The sequence below is a fragment of the Marmota monax genome, unplaced genomic scaffold (assembly GCF_021218885.2).
Source record: "Marmota monax isolate L192 unplaced genomic scaffold, Marmota_monax_Labrador192_F-V1.1 WCK01_AAM20220418_F8-fsc00142, whole genome shotgun sequence".
In the NCBI taxonomy this organism is placed as follows: Eukaryota; Metazoa; Chordata; class Mammalia; order Rodentia; family Sciuridae; genus Marmota; species Marmota monax.
This window is the reverse complement of record NW_026692025.1, coordinates 641,067-661,927: the sequence shown is the minus strand read 5'-3', so window position 1 is coordinate 661,927 and position 20,861 is coordinate 641,067. Positions and strand designations below refer to the sequence as shown.

General features: G+C 36.6%; 1 protein-coding gene and 1 non-coding gene across 2 annotated transcripts in view; one reads left to right on the top strand and one right to left on the bottom strand.

Annotated features, from left to right (window-relative positions):
- The window catches only part of Vbp1 (VHL binding protein 1), a 35,355-nt gene extending 16,298 nt beyond the window's left edge, over positions 1 to 19,057 (top strand). Inside the window, exons 3-6 of the mRNA XM_046452300.2 lie at positions 446 to 512; positions 2,284 to 2,382; positions 15,720 to 15,858; positions 18,048 to 19,057. Of these exons, the coding sequence (XP_046308256.1) occupies positions 446 to 512; positions 2,284 to 2,382; positions 15,720 to 15,858; positions 18,048 to 18,118 (376 nt within the window). The 3' untranslated portion in view covers positions 18,119 to 19,057. The remainder of the gene's footprint in view (positions 1 to 445; positions 513 to 2,283; positions 2,383 to 15,719; positions 15,859 to 18,047) is intronic.
- LOC124098873 (U6 spliceosomal RNA) lies at positions 13,600 to 13,707 on the bottom strand. The gene has a single exon (XR_006853731.1). It is a non-coding gene; the product is annotated as a U6 spliceosomal RNA (small nuclear RNA).
- Positions 19,058 to 20,861: the final 1,804 nt, after the last annotated feature.

Below are 20,861 nucleotides of genomic sequence, written 5' to 3'. Positions count from 1 at the left end.
ACATTTGTATCTTTCTTTAAAGGTTGATGGACTTTTATTTTATTCATTTATTTATATGTGGTGCTGAGAATGATCCCAGTGCCTCACACATGCCAGGCAAGCACTCTATCACTGAGCCACAACCCCAGCCCCAACATTTGTATCTTAAGTACTTTGTGTTACACCTAAAATTTCCTAAGTATTTTAAAAAATTAAATTTATGAAATAAGATTAGTGTATATTAAATATTTTATATTTATAATTAGTCTTCAAGAATATATCAGTAGGGGCTGGGGCTAGTTGGTAGAGTGCTTACCTTGCATTCACAAGGCCCTAGGTTCAATCCCCAGCACTACAAAAAAAAAAAAAAAGAATATATTAATAGACAAGGTAAAGTTAGTAAGACCATATCTTGGTGTTTATTTTTACTTGTGAAATAGTATATTAACCTTTTTCTTGTTCATAGGCTAAAAGGTCAGATTCCTGAAATTAAGCAGACTCTGGAGATTCTAAAATACATGCAGAAGAAAAAAGTAAGTGCATTTTTCTTTAAAATACAAGTAAACCAGGATATATTAGCAGAGTTTCATCTTCCTTGATTCTTTGGTATTTGATCTGTGCTGTAGGATCCATTCTTCCTTCTTGAGCATATACACTAATGTACCAGAATTTTGTGTAAAAATTGTGGCTTTGTGACTTTTCCTTAAAAGGCTAGCACTTGGATTACTTTATTTATATGTAGTGTTTACAAAATTTAAATATAATCAGAAAATGTTTTAAGTTATTTTGAGGTGGTAACATCACAGTTTTCTTTTTTGGGGGGTGGGTGGGTAAAAGGGATTGAACTCAGGGGCCCTTGGCCGCTGAGCCATATCTGTATTTTATTTAGAGACATGGTCTCACTGAGTCACTTAGCTCCTTGCTTTTGCTGAGCTGGCTTTGAATTCGCGATCCTCCTATCCTCCTGCCTCAGTTTCCTGAGCATCTGGAATTGTAGGCATGTACCACCACACATGGCCAGTTGTTTTGTTTTTTTTTTTTTCATAGTGATGGTTGTCCTCCCTAAGAATAAGGAGTAAGCCCAAGATTTATAGAGCTTGAAAAAATCTTAAGAGATTACCATTTTCAGGTTCTTATTTCACAGTTTAGGAAATAACTATTTAGAGGTTAGTTATGCTTAGTTGGTTTCACATAGCTACTTAGTACTGGAAGAACTAATTTTGAGTCTTCCAAGTCTCAATTCAGTATTCATTAAATAAAATCAGGCTGTAAAGATTAAATTTAAAAAAAATATTCATTTTTTAGGGCTGGAGATGTGGCTCAAGTGGTAGTGCGCTCGCCAGGCATGCGTGCAGCCCGGGTTCGATCCTCAGCACCACATACAAACAGGGATGTTGTGTCCACCGAAAACTAAAAAATATTAAAAAATTCTCTCTCTCTCTCTCTCTCTCTCTCTCTCTTTAAAAAATATTCATTTTTTAGCTTTAGGTGGACATAATATCTTTATTTTTATGTGGTACTAAGGATCGAACCCAGTGCCTCACACATGCCAGGCGAGCGTGCTACTACTTGAGCCATATCCCCAACCCCAAGATTAAATTTTATAAGAATATTGTTTTGAACAGATTGTGTACACATGTGATTTATTATTTGAAGAATAACTAGATTTCTATTAGATTATTATATGTGGTGAATTTTTTGAGAGACTTCAGAACCTGAATTGGGCATGAAGCACTGATGAAGTAAAAATAACAGCTAATTCTTCTATAATATTGATATAATTTATATATGCCAGGCACTGTTCTGTGTGTAAGCATTAGGGAAGTCAGTGCTTACCTTTGCCTTTGCCCTGGTACTGGGAATTAAACTCAGGAGCATTCTACCTCTGAGTTATAGCCACAGCTCATTTTATTTTTTATTCTGAGACGGGGTCTCACTAAGTTGCCCACGTTAGCCTGGAACTTGGAATTCTATTGCCTTAGCACCCCTCAAGTCACTGGGATTATAGGTGTATGCCACTATACTGGCTGTGCGAGGATGGTTATTTTTTAATTTTATAGGTGAGGAACATGAGGCATGGAAAGATTAAGTGAGATGCCAAAATTTACACAGCTGGTAAGTAGCTGAACCAGAGTCCATGCCCAGCCATCTGGCAGTAGTGTTCATTTCTTTTACCTTTACCTTTACATTTAGTTCACATGATGGTATTGTTTTAAATGTCTTAGGTCCAGCTATGGAATTTCTTCTTTATAACTTTGATATCAAACTGGTTTGTTTTTGGCACTGTCATTTTTTTTTTTAAAGGAGTCCACCAGTTCACTAGAGACCAGATTCTTACTGGCAGATAACCTGTACTGCAAAGCTTCGGTTCCTCCTACTGATAAAGTTTGTCTGTGGTTGGGGGTAAGTAAATGCTGTAGCCACAGCTGACGTATTTGTAAACCAGTGTGTTTTGCATAGCAAAACAGTATTGCTTGAGATGTGTAAAAGTGTTCCCTCATTGTGGAAGGAAGGAAGGGACAAACATTTTTTTGTAAGGGAGATATAGTTCAATCTGTTATAACTTATTCCTTATAAGGTTACATTCACAGGCACCAGGGGTTAGGATTTCAGTGTATGTTTTGGGTTTACACAGTTCAACTCATAATTACATTTTAATTCACCCTCAGTTCTGTCCTTGCCTTCCTAAATTTTTTCTAGCACAGTGGACAGAGTGATCCATTAAAATCTGTGAAGTGATTCCATATTCTCTCCAAAAATTTCCAGTGGTTTCTCATCTCATTCTGAGGAAAAGCCCAAGTTCTTTGAATGGCTTACAAATGCCTCCACAGTTTGGTACTCCTTGATACTTCTCTTGCGTAATACCTTACTTCCTTGGTTGGCTACACTTAGACTTCTTGCTTGACCTAGACAATGCCTGGAATGGCCCTGCCTCAAAGATTTTATTCTGGCTCTTTCCTCTACTTAAGTTGCTAGATTTAAACATATCAGATTATGTTACTAGGACTTTAGTAGTTTCCCCTGTCATAAGCTAGTCCCACTTCCTCTCTGGCACTACTTGACTTTTCACTTAGCATTACATACCTTTTCTTTTGAGTAGTATTAGGATTTGCTGCTTGGTTTTGTTGGCTTCTTGTTATTGTGTGGCAGGGCTATGGCATAATAATAATATTAGGTTGTTTTTATGTTTGTTTTAGAGGGAACAGTGCTATATAAAAAAGTGCACATATAAAATATTTATTTTTTGTATACGCTTTAATTTTTTTTTTCTGGGAATTTAACCAAGGGCCTCACTCATGCTAGGCAAGTGCTCTACCACTCAGCCATGTCGCTAGCCCTGTATGCCACTTTGAGATGGAATTGTTGGGTCTAACAATAAACGTGTGTGTGTATACACACACACATGCACACACAACACAAAACATTTAATATTTTGAAAGATACTGCCGCATTGCTCTCAACAAAGACTGTACCAATTTACATTTTTCTCCCACAGTGTATAAAGTATCCTTTATACATTTAGATTTATACATTTAGATTTTATACATTTAGATTTTTGTTAATTTTATACATGGAAATGCTATCAAAATTTTTTGTTTGACAAAATGATCATTTGTATTTCTCTTCAATTTGCCTGCCTGATTATGTCCTTGCTATATTTTTCTGTTATAGTCTTTGTTTGCTTGTTAATAGATATTTAGATCTTTATATATTATGTATTTGGGATACAGTCTTCTTTTATATAATGCAGATATTTTTTATGAGGTTTTGCTTGTCTTTTGTTTATGGTACTTCTTATAGAGAACTTTTAATTTTTTTAAAAAGATATATTATTAGTTGTTGATGGACCTTTATTTATTTGTATGTGGTGCTGAGGATCGAACTCAGTGCCTCACACATGCTAGGCAAGCATTCTACCACTGAGCCACAGCCCCAGCCCTTGAGAACTTTTCATTTTTAATGAAATAAAGTTCATTAAGCATTTATGATTTCATTTATGTTAACTGCACTCCTTTCACTCAGTTCATAAATATATAAATAGGTTTCTGATATTTTTTGCTCAAATACTCATTTGTTGAGGATCATGTGAAAAGGCAAGCTACTCAATAGAATAAGGGGTATATAAAATAGTTTTTTCTGAGAAGAGAATACCCAGTGGCCAGTAGCCACATGAAAATTGTTTAGCTTCATTAGCAAACAGGGAGATGCAAATTAAAAGCACTGTGCATTTGCATTTTGCACTTACCAGAATGGCAGGGCAAAACAGAGTAAACATCACTAATTCCCCAATCTGAAATCCTGAATGCTCCAGCGTCTAAAATTTTCTCTTTTGTCATCTCCTTCTGTATGTCAGAAGTCTAGATGTACCTGGATGGGTCCTCTGGTCAGGTTCTCACAGGGCCAACATTAAAGTACCAGGAAGGATGTACTCCTTATTAGAAGCTTGGGGGTGATTCCACTTCAGTCTCATTCAGATTGTTGTCAGATTGTAGTTCTGTGTGGTTGTAGGTCTGAGATCCCTGTTTTCTTGGATCCCTGGCTTCTAGAGGCCACCTACATTCCTTGGCTCTTAGACATTTTCTGTCTTTAAAGAAGCAGTGAATATCGTCTTAAACTTCAAATCTTTCCAGCTTTTCCTTCTGCCACTAGAGAAAGTTCTCTGATCTGAAGAGCTCATGTAATTACATTAGACCTATTCAGGTAATACCCATTCATTAGCATTAACAGACAAATGATATACCTCATCAGATTCAAATGTTCCAGGGATTAGGCTAGGACAATGTGGGTTTAGGGAGTCCTAATTCTGTATACTGCAGAAATCAGTCATGAAAGAACACATACTATTTGATTCCATTTGTGTAAAGTTCAAACATAGGCCAAATTACACTGTTAGAAGCCAGAAAAATGATTCCCTTTGGGATTAAGATGTTGGTGATTTACTGGAAGGATCCATGAGGAGCCTTCTGGAATGCTGATGAACATGTCTTCATTGATCTAGATGCTGGTCCCATGGGTGTTATGAGTTTGTGAAGATGCATAAAGTTGTATGTTTATGATGTGCAAACTTTTCTATATGTATATATGTTTACATATAGACAAAATAAGATAACTGCACAAAACAAATTACAAGTTAATTTGTTACCAGTCAGGGTTCCACTAGAGAAACAGAACCAGTAGGATATGGCTAGCCTACATATAAACTTGTGTACTAACATACAAGTTGGTGTGTGTATTTGTGTGTAATAACTCATGAATTCATAGTGTTCTTTCCAGTTCAAATTCAGGGCAACAGAGGTTTTTTTTGTTTTTGTTTTTGTTTTAATATTTATTTTTTAGCTTTAGGTGGACACAATATCTTTATTTTATTTTTCTGTGGTGCTGAGGATCGAACCCAGTGCTTCACGCATGCCAGGCAAGCGTGCTACTACGTGAGTCATATCCCCAGCCCCGGCAACAGAGTTTTTACTCAACTTGTTCCTCTGTTTCTTCTGTATTCTATATTGAGAGTATCTGGTTCTCAAAGTACCAGAGGTGATAGAATTACACTATGTAATATTATTCATTTGTTTTATACCTTATCATACAAAAAATGTTCTTAGAATAACATGACCAAATGCTATTACAGGAATGTTTTTCATGTATTCTTTCTGTCCTTTCCTATTCTTTACAGGGATGTGCTCATATTATTCATAATGGTGCCCAAAGCCATTATGTACTCTGCTTGCTCTCTTGCTTACTTGTGCCCTTCATTTACCCTTGTTCTCTCTGAAAATATGTATAGAATGCATATCATCATACTGATATTCCCCTAGTTATTTTGGTCGTCTGATACTCTACTACATTCCTTCAGATTTTGGGACACAATATTCCTTGAGTTCTCAAATGTTACTAACAATTATTCTGTAGCCTTTGTACTTAAAAATCACTCTTGCTGAATATAAAACCCTCAGCTCACATTTTATATCCTTGAACACTGTATATTTTGCTCCATTTTTTTGTCATAACGTGTTTCTCAAAAAGTTTTGATGACAAACCAATTTTCTCCCCTTAATAAATGACTTATTTTTTTTGTCTGGGTATCAAAAAGACTTCTGGGTCAATTTGCCCAGGTATATAGTGTGCCCCTTCATTTTGTGTGTGTGTGTGTGTGTGTGCACGCACTGCGCGATGTGTGCACAAGTGTGCATGTGCATGAAGGCATGTGTGTTGCAGTAATTCAGGTGCAGGTCAGCATGAGATAGAAAGAAGAAGCAGAGCAAGCAAAGCTGCAGCAGAAAAAAAGTCCTTTATTGTGTACAGCAATCTTTTTATAGTCTTGTGAACAAAGAAGGCAGCCTTCCAACAGCAATAAATCAGGTCTTTCAGCTAATTAAACATAGCACACAGAAGTTTTACTTTCTAATCAGAAGTGACCCGCTTCTCATGGCTAATCTACTCTCAGCCTGGAGTATGCTGAGCTTTGCTCTTGTTAAGAACAGATAATAAAATTTTTCTCAGCGCCCTCCTAGCCCACTTGGCAGAACATCCCGTTTGCAGGCAAGTCCTCCCAAGGACGGCAGACACCTTGTTTTCAAGCATGTCTGCTGTTACCTTATCTAAACCGTGAAGGAGCCTCTCATTTTCGAGCAGGCCCTCCCAAGGACAGCAGACACCTCCTTTTCAAGCATGTCCGCTGTTACCTATCTACACCTTGACAGAATATCCCGTTTGCAGGCAGACTCCATCAAGGACAGTAATAGTAACACAGTCACATCTGATTCTCTACACATGTGCCTGTGTTTGTGTGATATTTTAAGAACATTTTGTTGAAATGAACTGTTCAGAATTTTTGTTTTTAGTGCCATCTTTGGTTTTCTTTGGGAATTCCTATTATGTTTATGTTCAGTCTTTGCCTGTGTTCCAACTCTTGTCACTTTCTCTTTAATCCATTTTCTCCATTCTTTTTTTAAATATTTTTATGAAATTTCCTCATATTCTGTGAATCTTAAGGTTTTGTATATTATAAATATTTGCATCTGTCTTTCTTCTAGTTTAGTCATATTTTCTGAAGTAAATGTTTTTTTTTAATATTTATTTTTAGTTTTAGGTGGACACAATATCTTTATTTAATTTTTACATGGTGCTGAGAATTGAACCCAGTGCCTCACGCATGCCAGGCGAGCGCGTTACCACTTGAGCCACATCCCCAGCCCAAGTAAATGTTTTTTTATTTCTAATTCTTTTCTGAATTCTGTCACCTTATCTGAATTTTCTAATTCTGGTTTTATGTTTGTCTTTTCCTATCTTGTATTCATTTTCTTAATGTTATTATTTGGATACCTTATAGTTTTCACTTATTTTGTTGGAATGTCTGTTTTGCTTACATTGTAAAGATGTTATTCTGTTGCTTATTCTCTTTCTTTTTAGAACTTTGCATTTGATTTGACTTAGTTCATTTCTATGGACAGTTTTTAGAATGGAGAAATAATTCTAAAGTTCCCTTTTGTTTTTTATGTAAAGTGGTAAAAGTAAACAGTTGCTGAGACCTTTGACTTGAAGATACAGGGCTGTTTTTTCTTCCCTGTTCTGTGGATTGAACCCAGGGATGCTTCACTGAGCTACAGCCCAGCCCTTTTTTTTTTTTTTTTTGAGACAGGGTCTCACTAAGGTGCCCAAGCTGGCCTCAAAATTCGGATCCTCCTGCCTCAGCTTTCTGAGTAGCTGGGATTACAGGAGTGTGCCATCATGCCTGGCTGTTTTGTTATTTCTTATTAAGGTCATTCCCAGATGTTTTAGTAATTTTTGTAGCTAGAATGAGTTGAATCTTTTTTTTTTTTTTTTTCATTTTCCTCACTGTGAGGCCCTGTGGGTAAGGAAGTGTGTAAGGCTAGGTGTACCTAGAATACCCCTATACCAGTCTGCTCTGAGAGCATGCAAGCCACTTTTAGTCTTTTTAAAATTAATTGTTGGGGCTGGGGATGTGGCTCAAGCGGTAGCGTGCTCGCCTGGCATGCGTGCGGCCCGGGTTCGGTCCTCAGCACCACATACAACAAAGATGTTGTGTCCGCCGAGAACTAAAAAATAAATATTAAAAAATAAATAAATAATTGCAAAAAATTGTTATTTTAATTATATATATTTATGGAGTACTATGTGATAATTTAATATGTATACATAATATGTATATTGATCAAATCATAGTAATTAATGTTTCCATCTCCTTATTGTTATTTTGTACTTTTTTTTCTGTGAGATATTTATTATATTTTTATTTTTTGTCTGTTTTTTGTTATTTGTTTTTGGATCTTTAGACCTCCTCTCTCATACTTTTTCATAAAATATGTAACAGTTTATTGTAATTTATAGTCCCCCTACTGTGCTTTAGAACACTAGAACTTTTTTTGCTACCCATGATCCAACTTCTCTTGACCCCTGCTTCCCAACCTCTAATAAGCACTATTCTACATTCAGATCTACTTTAACAGTTTTATTAAGATGTCATTCACATACCATAAAATTCACTATTTTACAGTGTATAGCTCAGTGATTTTTAGTATATTCACAGAGTTCTGCAACCATCACTTCTGTCTAGGTCTAGAACATTTTATTCACCCCCCCCTCCCCAAAATACTCCATACCTATTAGCATTCACTCCTCATTCTTTCTTCTCTCAGCCTCTTGTAACCACTAATTTACTTTGTTTCTATGGATTTACCTATGCTGGACATTTCACATGAATGGAATTATACAATATATGGTCTTTTGTGGTCTTTCACTGAGCATCATATTTTTAAGGTTTATCAATGTAGAGACATGTGTCAGAGCTTCTTCTTTTATTGCCAAAGTATTCCTTTGTATATATAGACATTTTATTGATTCATTATCAGCTGATAGATATTAGGTTTGTTTCTATCTTTTTTGGCTATTGTGAATAATTTTGCTGTGAAAGTTTGCGTACAAGTTTTTGTACAGACATATGTTTTCAGTTATCTTGGGTATATATTTGTCCTGATTGTTAATGTTAGTTTTTGTGGAGTTTTTAAAGTAACAGTAGATTCAACAATTGCCACTGCTGCCACCATCTTCTCCCTGGCTTTGCTTGGTTTTATTTTAATTTAGAGCCCTAATTAATCTGGAAACTATTTTAATAAACACTGTGAAGGAGGAGTGTTAACTTTGATGTCTATTCTCTCAAGTGGATAGCTACTAGTCCCAGCACCATTTGTTGAATTGTCCCTTCTCTCTCTACAGATTGAGTTTTCCTATCTGCCTGGGTTCTTTTCTGTTCCTTTGTTCTGTTTGTCTATTCCTAATCAATATCACAGTGACCAAAGGAGCTGCTTTTGCAAAAGGATAAGAGGGTTTTCCAGGTAATGTAATAGTACGTTCAGAGGCCCTCAAAGCAGGACCTGCCTTGAAGGGACAGACAGAAGGAAGGCCAGGTTTGTTTGACTTTGGTACTGCAATGGAGGGTGAGAGTGCTAGATGGTGGGGCAAAAACAAGTGATATTAGCTGAAGGGTTTCATGTTAAATGCAATCGGAAGCTATTGAAAGATTTTAGGCTATTGAAAAATTTTAGACCGAAGTGGCAGGAGCTGATTTTTTTTTTTTTAAATATATATATTTATTTTTTAGTTTTCGGCGGACACAACATCTTTGTATGTGGTGCTGAGGATTGAACCCAGGCCGCACACATGCCAGGAGAGCGCGCTACCGCTTGACCACATCCCCAGCCCTGTCAGGAGCTGATTTTTAAAATCACTTTCTTTTGGTACTAGGGATTGAACCCTAGAGGTGCTTTACCACAGAGCTACATCTTTAGCCCTTTTTATTTTTTTTTAAATTTTGAGATAAGTTTGGCCTCAAACTTGTCATCCTCCTGACTTAGGCTCCTGAGTCAATGGGATTACAGGCCTGTGCCACTGTGCCTGGCTCTATTTGCTTTTTTTTTTTTTTTTTTTTTTTTTTTTGGTACTGGGGATTGAACCCAGGGGCACTTGACCACTGAGCCACATCCCCAGCCCTATTTTGTATTTAGAGACAGGGTCTCACTGAATTGCTTAGTGCCTAACTTTTGCTGAGGCTAACTTTGAACCCACAATACTCCTGTCTCAGCCTCCCAAGCTGCTGGGATTATAGGCATGCGCCACCACTCCTGCCTCCATTCACTTTTTTGAAAAACTTTTTATTCTAATTTGTTATATATACATTCACTTTTGAAATGGTTGTATAATAGTTGTATAATAATATAATAATTGTGGGTAGATAAACTGTTTTTTCAAATTAGCTTTTTCTTTTTGGAGACAGAAATTTGTCAGATATTTGGTTTTGGTACAACTTTTAGACTGTTAATACACTTACATGTCCTTAAAAAAGGTACAGAAAGACTGTCTGCTATAACTGAATACCACAAACTAGGTAAATTATGAAGAATAGGGATATATTTGGCTCATGGATCTTGAATCTGCAAAGTACAAGAACATGACATTGGCATCTGGCGAGAGCTATATGCTGCATCATAACATGGTGGAGGACATCACATAATGAGACAAAACAAGTGTGCTAGCTTGGGTTTCTCTGCCTCTACTTCCAAAGCCATTCATACCATCATTGGGGCCCCCATTTTCAGGACCTCATCTAAAATGAATTATCTCCCCCCAGAGGTCCCACTGTAATTACCATTAACACATGAATTTGGGGATTAAGTTCCAACACATGAATTTTGAGAGACATAAATTATAACTCTAGCAAGGGTATACCTATCCTTACTAGCCTAGTAACCTCCTGTTAAGCAATCAACAAAATTCATTTCTTGGTATCCTTCTGGAGAAATTATATATATATATATATATAATCTTCCGCCTTTTATACACAAATGGTGACCTGTGGATGTGCCAATGCCGCAGCCTGGCTGGGCACAATTCACGAGCCACTTGTCAAGCAGAAACGAACTTTATTTTTAAAACACACGCTGAACCACAGGAGCTCTTCAGGAATTCCCTCAGAGCCCAACTGCCACCTCGGGCTTCCAGCGAGCCTCTCAACCCCCCCACTCCTCCTGCTCTTGAGGCCGATTGGCTGGGTCGCATGGGCGGAGCCAAAAGAGTCCCCCAATGAGCAGCTCCGTGGTCTGAAAGGGTGGGGAAACAGCCCAATGAGCATCACCACAGAGGAGCCAATCAGCTGGAAGCTTGCTGGGGCCATGGTGAGCCAATCAGCTGGAAGTTTGCTGGGGCCGCTTAGGCTGTGGCTCTCAACATCTCCCCCTCTCTGTTTAATTAAACAACAAGCATGTGGCTTAGGGACCGTGCCTGCCTTAGGTTGTCCAATACTACATATGGTCCTTACCTGTCATTGGATTATCTGACCTCAAGGTGTCAGCCTCCTGTCTTAGGTTGGTACCATTGCAATTGGATTTACCCTTCATTGACTACCAGTCTAGCATACAGCCACACCTGTGGATAGACCTTTGTACTAGTGGTGGGGTGAGGTTCTTTGCCTTTTCTGCTTGGAAAAAAAAATCCTGGTTTCATTAGCCTCCAGGTGTGGGAGAACCACTGTCGCAGATGTAAGGATAGCCAAACAGGAGTTCTGGATATCAGCTGTTATGGATTTGAGCCAAATCATCTTCTTTTTGGTCTGTAGAAATCGCTTTAGTTAATCTCTCTGGAATCCAAATTGGCTGCTGTTCTCCCTGTGGAAACACATAAACAGTGCCCTCCACTGAACTACACTCCCAGATTTTTAATTTCTTTACTGTGAACTCTGCTCATGTCCTTTGCCTAGCTTTCTGTTGGACTATGGGCTACTTGGTCTTTTGCTTAAAGATTTATATATGTTAGGGGAAATTAGTTACAAACATTTTTCCTGTTCATTGTTTGTCTTTTGACTTTGCTTATGGTTCCTGGGTTTTGTGTTCTAGAAAAACTATCTTCTTTCCAGTGTTTCAAAATATTTAGACACAGTACTTTGATGATGTTATTATTTCCATGTAAGTATCTGATCCATATAATTCATCCTCTATGATGTGGGCCCTAGCTCTAATTCTTATTAGAGAACTCCCTGTTTTCCCAGTCTTATTTATAAAATCATCTTGCCCCCGTGTGCTGATGGAATGTAGACTAAAGGAAAAAGAGGATTTATAGGATGACCCCTATGGATTGAACCAATGGGTGGATAGCTGTGTAGTTTACTGACTTGGGAAGAATGGGGGAGGAGCCAGGTTTAAGTTGGAGTTGTGTTTGGGGCATGTCATTCTTGAGATGTCAAGTGAGAAGCTGGGAAGGCTATATTTTAGAGAATCAGCTAAGGAGAAATACTTATCATAGAGTACATGCTGAATGAATGATGAATGTTTTTTTAATGAATGAAATCTCTTTAAGTGTCTTCTAGTTTTCACTTGTACAAGAGTATGAAGAGAGAGCCTACGATGGGAGAAGGTCTTTGCCAGATACTCTTCCAGTGCAATGAATAACTAGAATGATAATAAAGAACTCAAAAAAACTTAACACCAAAAAAAACCTAATAACCCACTCAATAAATGGGCAAATGACCTAAATAGACAGTTCTCAAAAGAAAAAAATACAAATGGCCAACAGATATATGGAAAAATGTTCAATATTCTTAGCAATCATGGAAATGAAAATCAAAACTACACTGAGATTTCATCCTACCCCAGTTAGAATGTCAGTCATCAAGAATACAAGTAACCCATTGCTGGTGAGGATATGGGGGAAAAGACACACTCATTCATTATTGGGGAGACTTCAAATTATTGTAACTGCTTTGGAAAATAGTACAGAAATTCTTCAAATGACTAAGAATAGGTCCACCATATTATCTAGCTGTCCTATTCCTTGGTATTTATGCAAAAGAACTAAAGGCAGCATACTATACTCATAGTCACATTGATATTTGTAGCAGCACACAATTCACAATAACTGAATTATGGAACCAGACTAGGTACCCATCAACAGATGAATGGATAAAGAAATTGTGGTGTATATACACACAATGAAGTTTTACTCAGTCATAAAGAAGAACGAAATGATGTTATTTGCTAGCAAATGAGTGGAACTGGAGAACATCCTGCTAAGTGAAATAAGCCAGACTCAGAAAGTCAAGGGTTGAGTGTTTTTCTCATATGCAGAAGCTAGAGAGAAAAAAGTAATAAAAAAAGGGATCTTAGGCAAATGGAAAGGAGATCAGTAGAAAAGAAGCAGGGAACCAAGGGGGAGTGAGGAGGGGTGGAAAAGGGGAAGAACTGGGGAATTAAGTTCACCAAATTATGCTACGTGCATGCATGAATATATCACAGTGTATTCCAGTCATGTAACTATAATGTACCAATTGGAAAAATAAATAAATGAATGGAGACCAATAATGTAGAGAAAGGAGATCAGGGACAGAGAAGAGGGAAATACTGGGGATCAAAATGGAGCAAACTGTTATTATATATTCATGAATATGTCAAAATGAACACCACAGTTATGGATAATTAAAATGAAGTAATAAATATAGAAATTCCATAGTGTCAACAATTTCTGGAAAATAAATCATAAGAAACAATAGTAATTGACCCTCACAATTAAATTGGGAGCTTGGGAGCCTGCAATTGGAAAGACATCTTTTTCTCTATTTTTTATATGGACTGCTTCACGAATTTGATTGTCATCCTTCTACAGTGGCCATGCTAATATCTGTATCATTCCAATTTTAGTATGTGTTACTGAATTGAGTTCTGGAAAGACATTTTTTTTTGTGGTGCTGGGGATTAAACCCAGGGCCTCACACATGCTAAGCAAGCACTTTAGCACTTTACCACTGAGCTAAAATCCCAGCCCAACATGTCCTTTTTTTTTTTTTTTTTTTTTTTTTTGGTACTGGGGATCTAACCTAGGGTGCTTTACTAGAGTTGCATCCCCAGCCCCCTTTTTTTAAATTCATAAGTCTTTAATGATCATTGGGTATGTTATTTAAATTAAATAAAAGATATCAATACAAATTTCAAGTTAGAATTATTAACACAGCAAATCTGCCAGCCATGGTGGCACATGCCTGTAATCCCATCGACTCAGGAAGTTGAAAGGCAGAAGGATGGCAAGTTGAAGGCCAGCCCCAGCAGCTTAGTGAGACCCTCAACAATTTAGTGAGACCCTGTTTCAAAATAAAATGTAAAAGGAGTAGGGATGTAGCTCAGTGGTAAAGCATCCCTGTGTGTGTGTGTGTGTGTTTATTTTTTCCTTGCTTTTTTTTAAAGAAATTATTTATTTATTGGTTTTATTTTTTAAATACATGACAGTGGAATGTATTACAATTCTTATTACACATATAGAACAATTTTTCATATCTCTGTATATAAAGTATGTTCACACCAGTTCATGTCTTCATACGTGTACTTTGGATAATGATGTCCATCACATTCCTCCATCATTGCTAAACCCCTGCCCCTTCTCTTCCTCTCCCACCCCTCTGCCCTATCTAGAGTTCATCAATTCCTCCCATGCTGCCTCTCTTTACCCAACTGTGAATCAGTCACCTTATATCAGAAAACATTTGCCGTTTGTTTTTTGGGGGCATCCCCAGCCCTTTTTATTTTTATTTTGAGACAGGGTCTCACTAAGTTGCTGACAATCCTGCCAAATTTTTTAGGCTAGCCTTGAACTTTCAATCTTCCTGTCTCACTCTCCCAAGTGGCTGGGATTACACACACCACACCAGCCCATCATGTACTTTTTTGGTGGGGGAGGGAGTCAGATACCAGGGGCACTCAGCCACTGAGCCACATCCCCAGCCCCATTTTGTATTTTATTTAGACACAGGGTCTCACTGAGTTGCTTAGCGCCGCACCATTGCTGAGGCTGGTTTTGAACTTGCGATTCTCCTGTCTCGGCCTCCCAAGCCGCTGGGATTTTAGGCTTTCATCACTGCACCCAGCTCATATATTTTTGATTGAATACTTTTTGTCCTATATGAATTTTACAATTTTCTAATTATTAGAGTGGGTTATTCTGTATTTATCTTTTTTTTTTAAGACAGAGTGGAGAGAGGGAGAGAGAGAGAGAGATTTTTTTTTTTTTAATATTTATTTTTTACTTTTTCGGCGGACACAACATCTTTGTTTGTATGTGGTGCTGAGGATCGAACCCGGGCCGCACGCATGCCGGGCGAGCGCGCTACCGCTTGAGCCACATCCCCAGCCCTCTGTATTTATCTTGCACTTACTTTATGCCCAACACTTTCATGTTGTCTCATTTAGTCTGTTTTCCCCAGTATTGACAGTATCACTTCATCTTGCCCCTAGCATCTATAGGAGGTAGTAGGAAGGGGTCAGTAAAATTTAAGCTGTTTTCTACCTGATCAAATTTAGATTAAAAAAAAAAAGTCTTGAAACTTTCAAATCAATGTATCTATAGCTTAAAAATAACTATTTAAATTTTCAAAAGTAATAACTGTTCAGTGTCATGATGGAGGTAGTAGAAAGGTAGGGTTTTGTGCATGCACACGCACACATGCACCCTCGTGCATCTAGAATCTAACCCAGAGGTCATCTAACTTGTGTAAAAGACCAAATAATAATTTTTTTTGTTGTGCCAACCACATGATTTTTTTCCCCAACACTTAGCTCTGCCACAGTGGCAGGAGAGTTTAAGGCAGCAGACTGGATTTGGCCTGAGGGCTATACTTTTCAGATACCTGCTTTAACCTAAAAAGTATTATGTGACTGTTTAGTAACTATCATGATTTTTTTTCTCTCTAGGCTAATGTAATGCTTGAATATGATATTGATGAAGCTCAGGCATTGTTGGAAAAGAATTTATCAACTGCTACAAAGAATCTTGATTCTCTTGAGGAAGACCTTGACTTTCTTCGAGATCAATTTACTACTACAGAAGTCAGTATCCTTTCTTAAAAACACAAAGAGAAAAAAAAAATAATGTGAAGAATGTCCTTAAGGCTATTGTGAGGTTGTAGATGTCATAGGAAATAACATATTTGAAACTTAGACATGAGTAACTTTATAGGTTGATCAAGAAATTTGAAATGTGAACATTTGGAAAAAGCAAATTCACCTTGGTGATTGAGTATTTTTCTTTTGAATACTTTCCTAACACTTTTATAGCTAGTTGGATAGTTTAATTCTATAAGCATTTATAAATTAAAAGTCTTCTGTGTTCTTGTAACTGTTCTAACCCATATAAGATAGAGAAATCAGTGGGGCGGGGTGAGCAGGGAGTGACAAAGTCTTTCTGTATTAAAACTGCACATGCCAAAGAGCTAAATGATAATGTCATAGCAAAGTGTTAAGTTCATATATGTAGCACCAAGGGTATTTGACGTTTAGAAAAGAGATGTGAACTGGAGTTAGGTCAGGGAAGGCTTTGTTGAGAAGATGAAACAGGAAGTATAGAATTTACATCAGCAGAGAAGTGAGGTGGGGTGTTCTAGTCAAGCTCTTTGCCTTTCTCTTCTGATGTGTATCTTCCTCCTATTCCTGTCATGTTTAAAGACAAAAACCTTGGTGAGGAGGGTTATCCTTCACATATCTCTCTTCCTCACTACTAAGAGTGAATTAATGACCAGATTCTTGTCAAATTTCATTCATAAATCTCTCTGCCCAGTGCCATTAGTTATTCTAGTTCTGGCTTTCTAGAGCATGCACTTAGTAGTTTTCTAACTGTCCTTCATGCTATCCCCAGCATGAATTTACTAAGTCATTAATGTATCTTATTTTTAGTTCTCTGGTTATGATATTTCAGTGGTTGTTTATTGTATGTAAGGTATGCATATAGACACTCTGAAGTGTCCCCAGCCAGTCTTGCCTCATGCCATTGACTTTTCTGCTGTGATTCTTCCCCAGTGCACAGTAGGGTCCAAATAACTCCAGTTGGTCTTCTCACCCCTAAAATGTAGAATGCCTTTTGCATTTCCACACACTGTTTCTCCTACCTGGCATGACTTCCCCTTATTTGCCTGCAGGTATTCCTTTATCTTTCATATCTTAGTTCAAGCATCAGAACATCACTGAATATTTTCTAATCCCCTCAGGATATTTTTTTGTCCCTCTGTGCTTATTTAGCACTTTGAACCTTTGAACTTAGTACTTTGTTTTCCTTGTGCAACCATGAGCTCTTCAAGTATAGGAGCTGCCCTTTTCTCCATTGTGTAGCATGAGTGTGTGACAGGTGCTTAGTGCGTGGGTGAGGGAAGGCAGCCAATTTGAGGGCTAGTGTAGGGATCATCACTTAACTGGTGATGTGGAGAGACTTCGTTCAACTGTGAGATGACAAGGACCTAGGAGAACTGGTATTTCTGGAAAGGAGAAGATGTTAAATGTGAGAGAAAAACAGGATCTATTGACTTACAGGAACCAAAAAAAAGCGGGGGGGGATCATAAGATTGACTGCAAGCTTTGTTATTGCTAGAGCTTGAAAAGATAGCATGGTGTACAGACATGGGAGTAAGTTAGGGCATCCAGTCTCTGATAACACTGACTGGAAATCAAGGTTTTGTATAATGTCTAGTTGGAAACACAATAGGTGCTTAATAAACTGAACGCCCTGTTAAGCTAAAGAGAGGATACGAGATGAAGTTATTGAAATTTGTACTAATTTCTTATATGGCAAGATATGTGCTGAGTGATCTTTGAAATTTCATGGATGACAGACTGTCTTTAAAGCTATTGAACCAGGCACAGTGGTGCACAGCTCTAGTCCCAGCTACTTGGGCAGCTGAGGTATGAGGATCATTTGAGCCCAGGAATTCCAGGACAGCCTAGACAATGTAGTGAGACCTTTTATCAACAAAACAAAAAAAGAAAATATTGAGAGTTTCTGGCATGTACTTGTTAAATATACTACCATAGTTGACAATTGTTGATTGTAGTTCTTAACTTGGTTTTGGTAGAATTTAATTCTATTACTTTTTTAGCAATTGATACTATAGCAGGATGGCTGGCAACCCTAGTTATAATCAGTATTTGTGTACGTATGATTTTGGTCTTTGATTCATTGTGTGATTGAAGGCTTAGCCATTGTATATGTTTTCTTTAGAACTGCTTTTGCATTTTCTTTGACAATTCTTGCAGATATGGCCAGGGTTTATAATTGGGATGTAAAGAGAAGAAACAAAGACGATTCTACCAAGAACAAAGCGTAATGCTGAAAATTAAAAATGTGTTTCAGTTTTTCAAACATGTTATTTTAAATACTCCAGCATTTATCCGTAAAGAGTAACATAACTTTGTTTTTTTTAACAGCAACTGATCAAAACCTTAAAAATAAACACCATTTTATTTATTTATAAAAATAAAATAAGTTACAAATATTTTATGAAATTACAGTATTTTCTTTTCACATTTCCCAGCAAAATTCATACTGCTTTCATAATTTTGTCTGTCATAAGACAACTCTTAACTGAAATTGGCCGAAAACTGTGAGGTATGCCATGGAGGCTGACTGTTGGGAACTAGCACAGTTTACTTTTTCTTTATTGATTGATCTTACCTGTACTTGATGTGGTTCAACCACTTTGGAAATAGAAAAGACAGTTTCAGTATATGTAAACTTTTTTTTCTTTAGTACTTGTAGAACTTTTATGGTCCTTTGTTGCCATTGTCTTCTGTAAGTGGGGTTTATATGAGTTCTTCTTAAACAATAAGTATCAAGATATTTGGACTTTTCAGAAAATGGCAATTTGCCTTCCTTCATAGTTGAGACGATACTTTAAAACCCTAAATAAGTGCACAGTGTCTTTGCAATGCTAATATAAGGGAGATCTTGGCTGATGTGAAATAATATTACCCATTTCAAAGCTCATGAGCTAAAGTGATTCTGTATTTCATAACAGTTCTCCAAAGCATCTTGAATATTTGCAATGATTTAAAAAACTTGTGAGCTTTTTTATTCATGATAATAAAACTGTATATGAATAGTAAAAAGAATCCCTGGGGAAAGCCATTGGTACAGTGGAAAGTACTGGATGATACCGATTCTGGCAGAAACACAAAAATATATTATTCCATCTCCATGTAGTGAAAAGTATACTTGTACAATGTTTTGTACTTGTATTTCATATTATTAAAACACTGATGTTGAAGCTGTGTCATGATATTTTTTTCATAGATTCTCTTTTATCTTAATCTGTTCAGGTTGCTAGAACAGAATACCATAGACTGGGTGGCTTATCAATAGCAGACATCAATCTTACACATTTCTGAAGACTGGGAAACCCATGATCTAGGTGCTTGCAGATTATGTGTCTAGTGAGGTCTAGTTTCTGGTTCATAGATAGCACCTTTTCATGGTGTCCTCACATGGTGGAAGGGGCCAGGATTTTTTTTTTTTTTTAATGTAAGCACTGATCGGTCCTATTCATGAGTCCTTATAATCTACGCTCTACCCGAAGGTCCCACATCCTAAATCTATTACCTTGGGAGTTAGGATTTCGACATAAAAATTTGGGGACTACACAAACACTCATACAGCATATTTCTAAAGTTAACATGGATCTTTCCACGTATTTGTGGAGTTTATTTACTTATACATAACTAGCATGTTCCAAGACTTCTTATATTTGTAGAAACAACATAAAATCCCTTTGGAAGAAATATGGATACAGCAATTAAGAGGTTAAGCTGAAAGATACCAGAGTTCCTTGATTCAGTTTTTCTTTCATTATTTTAAACTCTCGTATTTCAGAATTTGATCTTGAATTATTGCAAGTGCTATTTTCTCCAAATTTTATTATGGTAAATATATTGGTACAAATTGTCCCTGTTAATATTAGAACAGGAATGATTTTCTGTGAACTTCTTAAAAGTTCATATAGAGCTAAACTAAATATTTTTAGGTAATGCAAGAAATACCAAGAAATAAAGCTCTTTAGAGATATGAATTACAGGGCAAAAATTAATCATTCAGCAAATATAAATAAACACCCAATATATGTCAATAATGGTGTTAGGCTCTGCTAGTTAAATTAAAGAAATTTATTTAAATCCTGCCTCTGCTAGATTGTTTGTATTGTAGTGGTTTACATTTTCAGAATAACATAACCTGGTTTGATGTGAAATCCTTAAGCTTAATATTGGTACAGTATACTGAGAATAGATTGGGCAAAAGATTGACTACAAAACTTGATACTGTGTAATGTGTTTTCCATTATAAAACAGATGTTCATTTGGGAAAATTCAGAAAACAGAAAAAGAAAAGATGTTTAAGTTTCACTTATAGTTCTCCTTAACATTTCTATGGCTTCTTTTTTCATATAGATTTTTAAAAACAGGTGAATTGATTTGTCTTTATAAATTTTTTAACATTTATTTTTTAGTTGTAGTTGGACACAATACCTTTATTTTAATGTGGTACTGAGAATTGAACCCAGGGCCTCTCACAGTGCTACCGCTGAGCCACAACCCCAGCCCATTGTCTTTATAATTTTATTCATAGTTTCTTCACTTAACATGAAATGTACTTATCACATAATGCTGTTGTACTCACATCATTTTAGTAGTTTTATATTAGTATTCTCATGACTGAGCCATAATAAATTGCCATTCTCTTCTAGTTAGATACTTGGGTTGTATATAAAATTTTTATATTATAAGTAAATAATTTAGCAGTTTATGTTTTTATAAACACTTTTTCTTATATTTAGGATTTTTCCCTGAGTCTAGATTACCAGAAATATAATTAATGGAGTCAGAGATTTTAGCATTTTGTTACTGACTTAACTAGAGAGTAATTTTAATATAGAGGCTGATGAGTATGTTGATAAGTGATTGAAATATTGTTAAGAGCAACAGGCAGAAGCTTAAAAAATGGTTTTTATTCTCATTCTAAAAGCTTAGTATTGTGATGTTCTTTTGCAGATTTGACAATTTAAAACAGACACAAGTGAA